This window comes from Apteryx rowi, unplaced genomic scaffold (assembly GCF_003343035.1).
Source record: "Apteryx rowi isolate R43461 unplaced genomic scaffold, aptRow1 scaffold_0, whole genome shotgun sequence".
Classification (NCBI taxonomy): Eukaryota; Metazoa; Chordata; class Aves; order Apterygiformes; family Apterygidae; genus Apteryx; species Apteryx rowi.
Genome location: NW_020447195.1, coordinates 12,198,304 through 12,213,987, shown reverse-complemented (window position 1 = coordinate 12,213,987; position 15,684 = coordinate 12,198,304). Strand labels below are relative to the sequence as shown.

Here is a 15,684-nt window from a genome sequence, read left to right as displayed (position 1 = left end):
GTGTGGGTGGGTGTGTTGGGTAAGGGGTGTCAGCTGGGGGTGGGGGGTGATGGGGGTATGTTGAGGGTGTGGTGTGGGGGTGATGGGTGGGTATGTGTGTGTGTATTTGGGGGTGTGCAGATGGTGAGTATGTGGGTGTGTGTTTTTGGGGGTGTGTGCTGACRGTGGGTAGGTGGGGGGTGCAGAGGATGGGGTGCGAGGCGCGCGTGGGGAGTGCGTTCCTGTGGGCGAGGGGGCGGGGGTGTGGGGCTGCAGTGTCAGTGTGGGGAGCGTTTCCGATGCGGGAAGGTGTGCACGAGCAGAGCRGCGGCCTCCTTCCTGCCAGCTCGCGTGTGGTTTGGCGTGGGGGAATTAACAGGAATCATAAACGTGCTTGCCGTTTCCTGTTTGCCATCAGCTTTGGGTCAAAGTGTTAAACTCTGTGTCTCTCCCCACGGAGCGGGTGCTCGCAGTAGCTGTGCAGAGCTGCACGGTATTTGTATCGCCTCGCGTAGGAGGTAGCAGCAAAGCGTCTGTAAATAATGTAAGAGCATGGAAGTAGATTGAAATTGCAGTTGTAAATTTAAGACATCCACGCTTATTTCCCTCTGTGCTTGCTGGATTATGTTTTCCTCATGGTGTATTTTAAATTTCACCTTTGGTATGCATAGTTCCTCTCAAAAAAGTATATAAATACCAGATAATGTAAAAGTGTTTCTTAATCTTATTTAACATGTCAGCTTTATCAGTTACAAAGTCTAGAATCATGATCATGTAAACAGTGGCAGGTGTAAAATGGGAATCAGAACATCTTGCCCTCATATTTTTGACAATGTTGTTTACCGTTCTTCTCTGTTCACCCTCTGACCTAATGGGAATTCTGTTGCACTGCAGCTAATCAATGAAAGTCATGAAATTGGGCTGATGTGGAGAGGGGAAAACGAGACCATTTTGCATTCAGAGACCCAAGGAATGGTCCTAATGTATACACAGCAAATCACTGGTCATTCCTGAGGGCAAGCCAGAGGACTCTGGTGCATATCACTGCTCCATATGGGCCAGAGTTGGATATGTCAATCAGCAGGCAGAGATCCTCCTTGAAGTATCAGGTGAGGTAACAGAACCAAAAGTGAAACATCATAAGCTAAATATCATAAGAACTTTACAAGAGGACTTGTCAAAAAATGGAAGCATCAGATATCTGGAACACTGAGCTTTTGCTCTCTTCCAGCACAAAAATGTAGCGGTTTAAATAAAACAGTGAAATTTTTGGTAAATATCCAGAACCAGTAGCATGAAATTACTTTGCTGAACTTCCCAGGCCCCTGCTTGTGACACTGAGCTCAGTCATTACTATTCACAGCTTACTGTAGTCTCCACTCCCTTCCATTCTCATGCTCCAGAGAAGCAAAGATGCAACACACTCGAGTTACAATTTACTCTTCCCTTGTGTCTATAGTCAGCCATGACTGCCTGCATTGGCTGTCTGAGCTGAAGTGGTCTTCCACTGTTGTGTATCATGGGTGAAGGTACAATCTTACTCTATAAAATCCAAGTCCATATAGATGGAACAAGACCTGTAGATTTAATCTTTCCAGGATGTTTGTTTCAGTAGAGAAACATGCTTGTAAAAAACTTCTATTTCATTAATTCCCTGAATTTTAACTAAGATTATGATCTACTAAAATGTAAACATGTGCCAAAACGGTAGCATTGTTCTCAAAGATGAAAAGCCCGTGGCTGAGTGTTTGAGCTGCATGGCAGTACACATCAAAAGCAGTGCTTTTAGTCTCCTTTGTGGAGAGTCCTCTTTTGGTGGTTAAAAGGAGCCCTGTTGTTGATAAGGTCGTATCAGTGAGTCACAGCTGCTCACACTTGTTGATTTTCACCCTGTGCTTTTGTGAACTGTCACTTTTGAGGTAGAAAGGAAATAGATTGGAATCTGTGGTTAAATAATAATGGAAATAATTGTGTAGTTATCATTTTTAACCCCTGTAATATCTATCATCTAGAGTGTTTGGAAGACAGTCCTATCAGTATAGGACTGAGATAGATGTCACCTCCTTTGCCAGTTATRTCCAGATATATCTGAGTTAGAAATCAGTGAATTCTAGTTGCCAGGAGGCTGCACAAGAAATAATCTATTTGTCTGAAAATTGAGGAGGGACTTTAGGAAGCAAAACTGTGACTGTGCTGTAATTTGTCCACGAAACTAGGATAATTATCCCTATTTCTGAGAAGGGTGCTTATGGATTTTCAAGGATTGATTTTCAGTAGATAAATTCCAGTTCCCTGCAGCAGCCAGGCTATTCTTAGAGGTCCCTTATCGAGCACTCTACTGATGCAAGAGCTAACGGGCGCCCCAGTAGCATGGATGTAGGCAAGGATGTTGATAATAGATGGGTGTTCTGCTGCCCTGGTGCAGCCTGGTTATTTTAGCTCATTCACTGGATGAGTGGAAGCGGAGTTGATGTTGCATAAACCAGCAGGATGGCACAATTAGCTCGGTGGGGTGTTCTGTTCAACAGTGATTAACAACAATAACCCATGATAAGCATCTGGCTCTCAGATTAAGCCATGGAGTTGTAAGGTGTGGAATACCGGAAGTTCAACAGATACAGGTGGTTCACTTAGAAATAGCATCAGAATTAAGTCACAGCCAGGAAGAGTAGAGTAAACCTGTACTTAAAACATATTTCTTGCAATGAGCCTTCTTCCCACGCAGGTTTTTCAGCACATAGGCCAGGCATCTTCCCACTTCTGAGCCCATATCCCTTTCATTGCCTTTTACATGATTTTGATGGCAAGCTTTTTGAAGCAGGAACTTTGTCTTTTTAGTTTTCATGTAAAGTGGCACACGCTTGTTTACAATTGTAGAATAATGTCAAGCTCAAAGAGTTAATTTCACTCATCCCACAGTTGCAGATTTAAACTTCATTTGTCTCTGGATTCAGCAAGTCTGATCTATTCTTGCCTGGTGCTGCTGTGTCCTGGCCAGACCTGTCATTAAGACCTCCTGTAATACTGATTGTTTGACCCGTAGATAATTCAAGAAAAAATAATTAAACAGGGAAGGGAAATCTGCAAAATCAAATTCTGACTAGCCCTCCAGTGTGACTTGAGAGTAACTTAATTTAAATGGGTCGATACTCACACAATTGAAGGTACTATTTAACCTGCTCTCTCAAATATGTTAAACAAGTTTTTACCCTGAAATCAGATGCCGAGAAAAGGGGAAGTAAATGTGTCAGTACAATTAATTTTTTGTTTACTTTCAATGTGAGTCTCCAGTGAAGGCAGGCAATTTGGATCTGTGATTTGAAGGCTCTAGTGCGATTACAATGCTCTCTTTGCCTTCAGTGAGATTTCATCCTTAAAACCGTATGACTTTTACCCTCCCAGAGTGTTCCACTGTGCATCCAGTCATTTCAACTCAGCAAACCCTTCTGCTGGATTCAGAGCAAGGAAGCAGTATGAACTCTGATTCCACCTGTTGCAAAGGGGAAGCGATTCCTGTGCCTGTTGTTCTCCTGGGTCTATTGGCATTCAGCCTGGTGAAAGGGTTCCTCAGCATTGTTCTTAGTCTGGTGAATCTCTGTCTTGGGCTCAAATTGCCTTGTTTTTGCCGTGGGCAAAACAGTCCATTGCAGTTCCTTTGGTGAGGCAATGGGCAGTGCAGGAGGTTAGGGCTGTGTGTGTAATAGCTTCTGTCTCCTGCTCCTCCATGCCTCTTGTTGCTGCTCTGGTGTGGGTCACCCACAGCTGCAGTCCCTCAGGGGCGCATCCGTTGTCATGAAGTGCTTCCTTCCACGAGTGTCTCCAGCCATACATCTCCTCAGCCATCTCTCCCTCCATGCGTCTCCTCTGGCATCTCTCCRTGCGTCTCTGTACATCTTTCCTCATGTGTCTCCTCCCCTCGCAGGGAGGTTTTTTCAATATATCTCAGCAGGGTCCTCTGACGGGCTGCTGTTTTGGCACACGATGGGTTGCTCACACTGGTTTCAGAGCTGGCTGGGCCTGACTGTGACAGGTACACAGCAGTTCACGGCCTCCTCCCACACAGGCACCACTTCAGCCCCCTGCTAGCTAAACCCTGTGATTTATGCCCAAAACAGGGCTCGTGAGTAAACTGATAAAGGGCTCATGCATGTGCTAGTTGGCCGCTTATGTGTGCAATAATTGGGCGCTCATGCCCAAACTGTGTGGGTACTCATGCGTGACACGCCTGGGTGCTCATGCGTGAACTAATTTGGTGCTCGTTTGTGAACTAGTTGGGTGCTCATGCATGAACACTGTAAACCCTGCAGTTTATGCCCAATAGTCTCAGCATAACTGTCAGAAGTATGAGTAGAGATGGGAGTCAGGGCTGCGATTTCAGAGGGAAAGCAGTTTGCAAAAACCTGATCTGAGGGCACCTTAAGGTGTATCTCTAGTTGGGTTGGGTGAATGGTTACACTGAATGCTTTCTACTTTCCTGTATGTGTGCACAGACCCTCTCTTTGTGTTGCACTGTAGTAACATTGGATTCAGGGAGAGCATAAAAGAGAAGGACCACATGGGGAGGGAGGACCAAGTTCATTTGCTGAGACTTTGAACTCAGTCCAAAACCTGGCAGTTTCCATTAGTAAAATTGAAAAAACTGGAACATACTCGTAAGGAATGGAACCAACAAAAGAAATATTGGATGAAGAGCCAGTTTTTCAAAAGAGGATTTGAATACTGGACCTGCAAAGATTTGCAAATAGCAGCTTATATTTGAAACAGTAGCATTAGGAACAAAGGGAATTTACATTTGGAAGAGGGGAATTAGCCAGCAATACTGCCTGGATGAATACAAATTTCATCTGCAAATATGTGCACCTCAATTTTAAAGATGACGCAGCCAGCTGAGATGACCGTTAAGGCTGAAGTTATAATTTAAGAGCTAACTGCATGCTTTAATGGCTTTTTTTTCAGGTGGTGGTTGGTGTGAAGGAACAGAGAAGGGAAAGGATGAGGCAAAACTTCTAAGGAGGATGTGTGAAGATGATGTAAGTTGGCTGATATCTTTCCAAAAGACAGGAAGTGGGAAATGACATGGAATTTTTTTTCAGGGACCAAAGATGGCTGTATTTGCAGCTTGAACTTGTAGCACTGTAAGTTGGATTAGAGTTCAAATGAATCAAAAACCTTTGAGAGACATGAAACCTTCAAACCACACCCAAAGCAACTTTATGTAACAACTCTACCTGTTCTCAATGCCTCTTTCTTCCCCCTTGCCTCCCACTGTTTGAAATTTCTATTCGATGTGTCTTGGTTTTGCTTATATTGTGAGGGCAAGGACTAACTTTTGTGTCTGGGCAGAATCTAGCCTAGCAGCCCAGTGCACCTTACTGCAATACAGATAATTACTGCTATTAATCAAAGTTCCCACAACTTCCTGAAGCATCTGCTTTCCGAGCAGTGATGGGGCTGCTGCTGTATGTTCTTTCAGAAGATGCCCCATCTTCCAGAATGTCTCAGTTGAGAGCTCTAGTCTTAAAAAAAAATGCATCAAGTTTTTCCATCTGTGCAAGTGATTCACACCCCACTCTTCCTCAGTTTTAASATGAAAGTGGTATGAAGCTGGTCATGCTGCAGTATGAGAAGTCATTTGTCTGCCCAGAAACATTTGTTATTCCTGTTTTTTAAAGTATAACAATTTACCAAACTGATGATGCAAGGTCCGTGCACATTGAAGTGCTAAGGCAGTGAGATAGAAGAGGAAGATACCATTCTAAATTAGTTTGTCTCTGGGTTAGCACTTTTTCTTTCCTACAGTGTAGCTTCCACTTTCTTTGCAAATCTCAATAAAGCAATTACCCTGAAAGTGTGTTATTTCACATACTTTCAAAAATGCTTTCTAGAAATTAGGAAAATACACCCACTCTTCTGACATTACAAATGACTTATAAAGGATTATGAACTCTTGGGTGAGGAACTGACCAAAATGACTGGGAGGAAGAGAGCACAGTTTGGATGATATGCATGGGAGGTTTGCCTTTTTCAGCCCCGTATCTCATGGAGACACTGGCAGAGTCCTCTGTGTTGGGCCTTGAGAAAAATTCTTTGTCACCAGAATGCTTCTGGGTGTTAGAGTACAGGGGGGATCAGTCACAGCCTTGTGCAAGTGCAAGTCAGTGGGGATTCCCATAGAAGAGCAGTGGTAAAGATTTTGGAAGTTACTGTCTTCCTTTGTACATTCAGGCTTTTTAGTTTCCCCCTTCTAATTCTTAATTTTGTCTTCCATGGCAGTGTGTAACAGCTCTGGATCCTGCTCATATCTTCATTGTGGGTGGAGAAAGATAGCTGGAGTGGCTCTCTGGAGAACAGAATTGCAATAAGATGTGGGAGGTTCTTACAAGTCACCTGTGAGCTGCTTCCTCCCATTCCTGAACCACGTCTACCTGGGAGGAACTTTAAATTGCCRCCTGGCTCAGCCCCGGCAACTCACACCTGCAATATGAAGTCAAGAAGCATCTTCCTGCTGGGGCTCCTCGTCCTATGGGCAGAACTGCAGGCTGCACCCACAAAAGGCAAGTGTTGGCATGTTTGAAACACTCACCCTTTGTAGATTTTAGAGTATTTTTTGTATTTTCAGTGATGTGTGTTTAAGTATCTGTTTTAATTCTTATATTTATGAAAGATATCTGTGAAAGGTTGTGACCCTTGTGAGTTTTAGCCCTTGTTTAATTTTATATTCTTTGAGTTCTGCAAAATATTATAAATCAAGCAAATGCCATAAAGAATGTCATCTTTGTTCCAGCCACAAAATTTTTTTTACACTGTTTAATTTCCTTTTGAAGTAATTTTTTTCTGGTGCCATCCACTATGACCAGGGTTTCTCTTGCCCTGAGCATGGCAATAACGTGAGCCTGGTTTTCTCACTGGCCCTTGCAACTGATGGGACAGAGTAGGTTTCTGGTATTGCATGGTGTCAGGAGGTTTCTTTTCCCTGAGACTTCTTTCTCTTGAGGCAGAGCTCCTGTCTGTGTCTGCAGGTGAGCGTGGGGAGCATCTAGACTAAGGAGCAAGGCACAGAGACTGCAGTGGTACCAAAAATACAGGCATAGAGATGCTTGGGAGGTGGGCCGTTAGTCCAATTAGTGACCGGGGCAGAGACCGGTGGAAACATCTCCCTTGTCAGAGCCCAGGACTGCTGTGGATAGAACCAAAACAGAGGCTGGGCAAGAAATGATGTTCTGTCTGAGCAGGAAGTGCTAGAGAAGGACAGTCCTGGCTGGACAGAGCAACTTCCAGCCTGAGGAGCAGGTACCGACGTGAGGGTGTCTGCAGGCTTTGTGAGGGCTGGGTTGCTCTGGGCAGATGAAAATACGCAGATTGTTAAAGCCTGAACTCCAGCAGGTTAAACTCTGGTGCCTCGACCGCATTTGTGTACCTTGGACACCGACCACAGCTCAGCCTTACGTTTGTCATCTGTGCTTGCAGCTGTCTCCTGCCCTCTTTGTTTCATGACAGATTTCCTAGCTGCACTCCCTAATGACCTCTTTGAAAACACACAGCCAAACTAGAGAAGTGCAGGTCTGAAAGAAAGGAAACTCTCAAAGAAAAATTATTTTCCCTTCCCCTGTTTTTTCTCAGGAAAAATTGCAAACTCTCGTAGAAATGAAGATTGCATTCTTTCAAAATGAACAGTGAAATGATTTTTAGAGCAGTGTTTAAAATATTACTGGTTCACTTCTTTCAGAATGCTTCTGTAATTGTTTCAGGTTAGGCAATTTTATTTTGAAAATTAAACTACTAGGCAATAACAGTTCCTGTACAATATGAGTCCGATTTGCTGTTGCTCTGTAATTCCATGCTGGGGTTATTGCATTCTAATGAAAAAGTGCCTAGAAATATCATGATGATTTTCTAAATTTTCTTCTCTAGAAACTTGAGTTTCTTTTGGTCTTAGTTTATAAGCTGATTTTAAGCCTGACAATGTGACCCTCCTTTTGTCAGCAAGTCAATAATGTTGATGCCTTCTATTTCTAACTTCTGAATACCGTTCCCTGTTTTAGAGATACCAAGAGGCAAGCAATATACCTCAGGAATGCACTGTGCAGTGCAGCTCTGTTTCTCAATGTGTTTACTTGTTACTGCCTAACAAGAAAGCATATATACTTATTTCATAAATATACTTAACAATATATTTATGTCCTGGTTAAATAATACATAGTGTATTTCTTACTCTTAAAGGTAAGTAAAAAAAATTTTTGCTAAAAAGTTACTGCATTCAATATTTCAGTTTTCACTTATTTCCTCCACCCACTCCCAAAAGCCTCCCAGGAAAAAAAGAAAGACAGATTTTCTTGACTTTTTTTGTCCAAGTTTTGAAAAACTTTGGCAATTCTATGTCTTTAATTTGGGCTCAGAAGGCTTTTTGCCTGTGGGAGGGGAGTCATCAGATGCTGTGGGACTGACTGGCAGGAGAGGGCGATTGCTGCTGGCGGAGAGCGGTGGAGGTGGGAGGCTGGTGGGTCGTGGGGGAGGACACGGGCTGCAGGTCGTTGCAGAGCTCCCAGGGCTCTCCCTGCTCTTGACGCCGCCTCCTCTCGCGGGCCAGACTGGAGGGCAGCTCGCTGGGAGCAACCGCGTGCGGCTCCCGGCTGCTCGGGACACTTGCCAGCCCCAAACCGCTCCCCCCCGGCGCAGGGTGTTTGCTGGGCTCGTGGCTGTGGGTGGTGGGGGGAGCGCCTCTCTGCAGGCCCAGGCAGAGGGTTTAGTGGCAGTGGTGGGTGCTGCGCCCCCAGACCTCCGCTCTGGCAGAGGGTCTGGTCCTTCGGGCTCTTTGCGCTGTGCCTTCTCTAACCCCAGGCTTCTCCCAGTACAGCAGGAGTCACGTGCAAGTGTTTGCTCAGGTGCAGAGATGACAAGGACTGTCCGCCGGGGCACGTGTGCAGCAGCTCCCAGGGAAGGCTCGTCTGCAGACCTGTTGCTGCTGGCGGTAAGGCCCCCTTTTGATACCAGAATTCATTCACCACCCTGAGATGCATCTGCTGGGAGACGCCTTCCCAYATAGACATTGACTTGGCCCCAGGTGGACTCTTTCATCCCTGGGCTGTACAGCAGCAGTGGGATAGACCTAGGCCGGAAAATCCACCAGGAAAAGCCCATAGGAGAGAATGCACATGCACTGCTCTGTAGCAAACTCAGCTACTGTAAGCGTGGGAAATTGTTCTGCCCTCATTGCACCAGTCGCAGTGTTAAAATACCAAGTTCAAAAGCTTGGTTCATCAAGGGGCAAATTACTGTGGGCTTTGCACGTCTAAGGAGTGCTGTACCGTGCTGTAGGGCACTGAGAGACAGCAGCTCCTGGGAGCAGCAGGGCTGCCCGTCAGAGTGCTAATGCAGGCTGTGCAGGGGCAGAGCCCTTCCCGCGAAACAGCCAGGTGAGCAGAGCTCGTCTCTTTGACTGCCTTCAGCAAGAAGGACAGAGAGGTCAGCAGTTAGGCAGTAAACAGCAGCACTGCAATAATTCTGCCCACCTCTGGGCAGAGGACAGGTGCCAGTCGCTTCAGCCACTGCGTTTCTGCAGGGTGCGGAACGGGCTGGAAGAGAAGGGGGTCAGCAGTGTGTCTGGCGCCTTGCCTCTGCCTCGGGAACAGGCAGGCAGCCCTGCGCCCACAGCCTGCTGCGGGGAGGAGGCTGTGCCTGCCGGGAGCCACCGCAAGCTGGGGGCGCGTGGGGGCTCCGACGCTCCTGTTTTCTCTTCCCGTTTCAGGGATCCCAGGAGCAACCTCTCCTGCCCCTGCTGGTGGTGCAGAGAGACAACCACAGGAAGAGATGCCAGGAAGCGCTTTGCCAGGGGAAAGCCCTTCGTCAAGGGAAAAACCCAGCTCTGTTTCAAGCCCCGAGTCCAGCACAGTCACCCCAGCCAAGAAGCCGGAGTCAGGTGAACATCCGGTGTCTAAAGAGAAGCACCCATCTGGGGAAAAGCCAGTGGCTTCTGTGACACCTGCGACAGGGGAGAAACCGGTGTCTGGGGTGAAGCCCACACCAGGGAAGAAACCCGCACTGGTTGAGAAGCCAGAGACTGGGGGGAAGCCAGAGACTGGGGAAGAGCCGGCATCCGAGGGGAAGCTGGAGGCTGGGGGGAAGCCAGAGACTGGGGAAGAGCCGGCATCTGAGGGGAAGCCGGAGGCTGGGGAGAAGCCTGTGTCAGGAGAGAAGACAGAGTCCGACCAGGGTGACAGTGGAGAGGATGACGATGCTGATGATGATGATGGTCGTGATGATGATGATGATGAGGAGGAGGAGGAGGAGGAGGAGAAAAACAAACACAACACCTATGACTATGACAATGATGATAACGACAACTACCACTACGGGGATGATGATGGTGATGACGATGACGACGACGGTGGTGACAACGGTGGTGATGATGACGATGGTGGTGATGGTGGCGACGATGGTGACGGCAATGGCGGTGATGGTGATGGTGTCTGGTGACCAGTGGCCATGGGCTGTGCAAGGAGCGTGTGGGGCGAGGAAAGCCTGCGGCAGCTGGGCATGTGAGGCAGGCTGGTGGTGTGGGACAGCTGCCCTTGGCCTCCCCCCTCTGCCTCCACCCTCTGCCTCACTCTGCCAGGGCTGGTCCCAGGCACCAAAGTGATTTTGGGCAGGACCTTCTCTCTTTCCTAATAAATCCCCCGTTGGGCCATTCGCTTGGAGTGCAAGCTGTCCCTTCTCATGGTGCCTGGCGTGGCCAGGTCTTCCTGGGGTTGTCCCAGCCATGCCCTGCGGACACCAGGAGCACCCCTGCTTGCTCCTGGCCAGCGTGGGCTCTGCAGGATCTGAGCCCATGGCCCTTCGCACGGTGATGTGACCCTGGCACACGTGGGCGTGAAGCGAGAGACACACGGACACCCTGGACCAGTCACGCCTAGTACCAGCAGAGCATCTCTATGCTGGGAAAAGCCTTCCTGTGGGGCCCTGCGTCCCACCGCTCCCCGCAGCTCCCCAGCGTGAGTGGCTACGTGGTCGAAGCCTGCCCAGGGTCCTCCGAGAGCAGCTGCCCTGGCAGGGCTTCGGTCAGGAGCCGCGCRAGCGCTGCCGCCTGCGGCCCCGGAGCGGGCAGCTTTGCGCAGGCTCTGCTGGGGCTCTCTGCGGGGGCTCCTGTGCCCCTCAGCCTGCGCTTGCAGCCCTGCGACGTGCTGAYGGCAGGGTCCGGTGTTGGGGGACAGAGGCCTGCGCCGCATCAGGCGGGCGCCCCTTCATTGGAGCGGCRGGAAGGGCTCAGCGCTGCCCTGCCCTGGGGAAGGCGTTCCCRAGGGAAGCTGCATTCGCAGGGACAGGTCTGACATGATCCCTGCAGCCCGGGAGAGGGGACGGTCCGACCCCACTCACCAAGTTCCCTCACCTCCCTCCTCCCCRCCCAGCAACGTGAGGGTGCCCTCCGATTTCGTGGTGCTGCAGGTGCTGGGGCTGTGCRCGCTGAGCCACGGCCGGACCCCAGTTCCTGCAGGGTCTGTGCAGGGCAGGGGATGCAGGTTCCAGCTGTGCGCCAGCTCCGAGCACGCGGCATCACATAAATAATTCCTGGCTGCATCCAGGCAAAAATAGAGATGCTCCAGATACTTCAGCACCCCCAGACAAGATGCACAGCTGCACCAAGGAGCAGCCAGGGCTGGCAGTGCACAGCCTGAGGGAGGAGGCAGGCGGAGCTGGATCATCTCCTGGGGCGGCAGCACGGTGGGGTCCCACCAGACTCGTGCTGCCAGCAGGCTTTCCAGGAACAGGAACGAGCCCCCTTCTTGGTGGAGACGGCCTGACCTGCGGGGTTTGGGCAGGACTCGTGTGCGGGGCCTCGGGGAGCTGGTGGCCGCAGACCGCGCAGTGCACGCTCGGCGCTGGCAAAGGAGTGGGGGCGTGGGGGATGCYGCGTCGGGGGACAGCTGGGATCCCAGTACGGGCCCTCGACCACTGTGGCGACCCCCCGGGCTGGCGGGACCCTTCCTGCACCCCAACGCCCTCCCTGGCCTCTGGGCTGGGCTGAAAGGTCCCACAGAGGCAGGCGGGAGCTCGCCGGGAGACTGACACCGCAGGAGCCAGACGGTTCATTGCAGGCTGCGTTTACTGGCGAGGGGGCYGTGCAGACCCCAGCGGCAAGCTGGGGGCGAGGGGCCGGAGGTGGTCTCGGGGCGGACGGGCGCTCGTCCTGCAGCCGACGGATCCCGCCATGGCCAGCCGTCCGGTGGGCGCGGGATGGCTGCGTGCGCGGGGCCCTCGGGTCCGTGTCCAGGCGGGGGCTAGGCAAAGCCTGGGGAGACACAGGAGCGTCCTAGCGCCGAGCCCTGGTCCTGCGGCGCGCGGGGGGCAGCCCCGGGTGGGGGAGCTGTCGGGGGCCGCGTCCCGGCGAGGGGCCGGGGGCTTGCAGCTGGGAGTGGGTGCAAGCCGCAGCTGCGGTGCCGTGAGGTCCGTTCCCGCGCGCTGCCGTGAGCGCGTAAGGAGATGCAGGGGGCCGGCGCCGCTGCGCAGGGCACTGTCCTGCGGCCGCGCTTCGTCCCGTCCCCGAGCCCTTCACGCGCTTGGCCCCGCATCCCTCTCGCTGCCCCGGCTCGCTGACCCCCCGCTAATGCCTCCGTGGCGGCCCCGGCTCCCCGCGCCCCGTCCCGGGCTCACCTGTGGACACCAGCCGGGCCCAGAGGCAGCAGAGCCCCAGGAGCAGGAGCAGAGCCGCCAGCCTCATGGCGCRCGCGGGGCCGGCTGCGGTGCGGCTGCGTGCCCAGGCGCAGGCAGGGGGCTTAAATCCTCCCCGGGACGGAGGTGGCTCCCGGTGACCCGTCCGTGCCCCAGCTCCTGGCACGCTCCATCCAAGCGTGAATCACCCCGTCTCCTCCTCCCCGCGGCCTGGCAGCAGCTGGACGAGCTGTGCCGGACACAGGAAAGCTGGGGGTCCCGAAGCGGCGCCTGCCCCGGCGCTCGGCTTGGGCTCCGTGCACCCGGGGAGAGCTGCGCCGTGCCGCGCCGTGCCGTGCCGCGGGACCGGGACAGCTGCCGGCACACCGGCTGAGGCGAGCCCGCGCGGGGCATGGCCAGCTGGGGAGCGAGGAGCCGGGCGCCCCCGGCCAGGGCTCGGCCCCGCTGGAGCGGGCGAAGGTTGCTCCGGAGCAGGCGTGCGGAGCGGCCGCGGCGCCCTGGCAAGCCGCTGGGTATTGTTCTGCCTCCAGGAACAATCGCCTGCTCCCGAGGGACGTCCTGTGACCAGACACGGTTCGCAGCCCCGTGCCGCCGGCACCCTCGCTCCGTGACCGGGAGCTGGGCCCCTCGGCCCCGGAATAACCCTGCCCAGCCCCGTGCTGCGGGGATGCAGCCCCTGGGGCCGCCCCGCAGGTGCCAGCAGCGGCTCTGGCCCTGGCTCCCCCAGCCGGCCCCAAAGTCTCCCCCCACGCCACGGTGTGCAGGAGTCTCTGCAAACGTGCCGTAGGTGCTCCGGTGGCAGCGGCTATCCCGGGAGCTGCTGTCTGGCCCCAGAGGGCTTCACCGTGCCCGGCGCCACATGGGGCTGCAGAGAGGCCTGTGGTGGGGCATGTCGCAAAGCGGGGCTTTCCCTGCCGGCTCCTTCCTGGAGCGCCGGTCCCTGGGAGAGGCAGGCGAGCGCCAGCACTCCCTGCCGGGCAAGCTGCGTGCATGTGCATGGGTGTGCACGTGTGTGCACGAATGCAGTCCTAGCTGTGTGCAAACACACACGTGTGTGTGTGTGTGTGTGCGCAATCCAAATGGTCTGTGCACATATGTAATTCTAGCTGCATGTGCACGTGTGTGTGCAATCTAAATTGTGTGTGTGGATGCACGCATGTGTGCGTGCATGTGCAATCCGAGGGCTGTGTGTATGTGCACGCATGTCTCTGTGTGTGTGCAATCCAAGCTGCGTGTGTGGATGCATGTACATGTATGTGCGTGCATGTGCAATCCAAGGTCTGTGTGTATGTGCAATCCCAGCTGCGTACGTGTGGCACCAGCACCCCTGTCAGCAGCCAGAGCCATGGGGACATGCTCCCATAGGTGTGTCCCTGCGTGGGCCGGATGGAGGCGACACGCAGGCAGCAGAACTGGTCCCAAGAGCATGCGGAGACACAAGAACGGGAGCACTTGGGAGCTTCGGCTCTGCTGTGCCAGGACATCCCTGCTCCCTGCTCTCCATTGGGGCTGCCCCCAGCAGGCAGCGGGGACGGTCCCCTCGCATCAGTGCCAGGGAGGACGGGGAGGTGGGGAGCAGCATCGGTTCCGACAGGCCAAGCGGGGCCAGTGGGGATGTGCACAGCAGTGGGGACCCGCTCTGCCCCTCACCTCTCCCAACCTTGCAGTCCAGGGCCAGGGCAGGAGCATCATCCCCCAGCCCTGCTGGCAGCCTGGGGCTTCGCACCCGCTGGTTGTGCCTCCTGCATCCAGCCAGCGCCCTGGGAAAGGCGCCCGCCCTGGGAGGCGTCGCATTCCTGGGTCCGGCCTGGGCTGGGCCTCCTGGGGTCATTACTGCTGCCGAGGCCGGGCGGCGTTTGGCCTCGCTCACAGCGCTTCCTCCGGGCTGCTGCACACGTGACTCACGCTGTGCACATCCCCCGATTGCATGAGCGGGATGCGGCATCACGACAGGGCAGGACAAGGGGTTTTACCTACRCAGGTCTTCCTCGATGGGTGGTTTTCTTCTATATGCAAAATTAACTTTGGCCTTCCTGGAAAAAAACCCTCATCCGTGATGCTCCTTGCCCTGCACACCTGGTACCGGCACCCGACCCGCATTCCTCTGCAGTGTCAGTCCTGTTTGGTGATGGCCTTATCGCTCATGCAGAGAAAATAAGAACTATTCTGGAATATGATTTAACTTGTTACAATAATCATCTGGATAGGTGAGATGCCACGGAGAGATACTGGGGGGAAAAATGCAGCCCGGTGGATTTGGGCTTGACGACCTCGCCTTCCTGCTAGGAGCAGGGCTGGGAGTTTTTGTCCGATGAGGGAATTCCTGAACAGCTCAGGGTTTGTAGAGATGAGGGGAGGGCGGCTGCAGAGCCGCTGGTCCCAGGACCCGCTGTGGTCATTGTGCCAGGCTCCCCTTCACCATCCGCGTGGACACGGGGTCCAGCCCTGTCCCCACGGGGTCTGCGCCTCGTGCCGGCCTGGCCCCACAGCCCTGCACGTCGCTGTCCCTGGCTCAGGGGCTGACACCGCTGGTCTCTTGGCTAAAATCTCCAGTGGCGGTGGGACCGGGCAGCCCGTGAGGGGGCCCTGGAGCGCTGGGACTGGGCTCAGTCCTGTCCACACTTCGCCAGGACCCCGCGGTCCTGTGCTGAGGATGCTGCAGGGGGTCGCGGTCCTCAGGGGGTTGGGAGGAAAGTTGCCTGGGGCCGGGGGAGGGCTGCGGGCCTTTCCCGGGGYGGCTCCCTCCGAACCCCAGCCCCGGTCCAGCTTTCCCAGCCTCTCCCCGCAGAGCTTTCCTCTCCCTTCACTTCCCCCTTCGGGACAGTAATTACTGCAGTAATTACGCTGACAATTATTTRCGTGCAATGGGAGCAGCTTAATCTGTTTCTCTCTCCTTTTGGCCAGTTTCGCCCCACGCCCGCCCACGCGCGGGGGCAGCCTGGCGGCGGGGCCCCGACCGGCAGCGCGGGGGGGCCGCACCGAAGGTCCCGACCCGGGATCGGGGTCCGGGGGCTGCGCGGCGGCGGGGGACGGGGCGAGCGG

At 53.5% G+C, this 15,684-nt stretch overlaps 1 protein-coding gene across 6 annotated transcripts in view; it reads left to right on the top strand.

The window, feature by feature from the left end:
• The window catches only part of LOC112977994 (glutamic acid-rich protein-like), a 12,034-nt gene extending 1,368 nt beyond the window's left edge, over positions 1-10,666 (top strand). The window contains exons 1-5 of one of the 6 annotated variants that reach the window (XM_026091296.1): positions 880-1,088; positions 4,936-5,009; positions 6,253-6,533; positions 8,837-8,947; positions 9,725-10,666. In XM_026091296.1, coding sequence (XP_025947081.1) covers positions 6,461-6,533; positions 8,837-8,947; positions 9,725-10,452 — 912 coding nt within the window. In that variant the 5' untranslated portion in view covers positions 880-1,088; positions 4,936-5,009; positions 6,253-6,460 and the 3' untranslated portion in view covers positions 10,453-10,666. Of the gene's footprint in view, positions 1-879; positions 1,089-3,914; positions 4,010-4,935; positions 5,010-6,252; positions 6,534-8,828; positions 8,948-9,724 lie in introns of those variants that run through there. The other 5 variants (XM_026091360.1, XM_026091449.1, XM_026091037.1 and 2 more) reach the window with 5 other exon arrangements.
• The last annotated feature ends 5,018 nt before the right edge of the window (positions 10,667-15,684 follow it).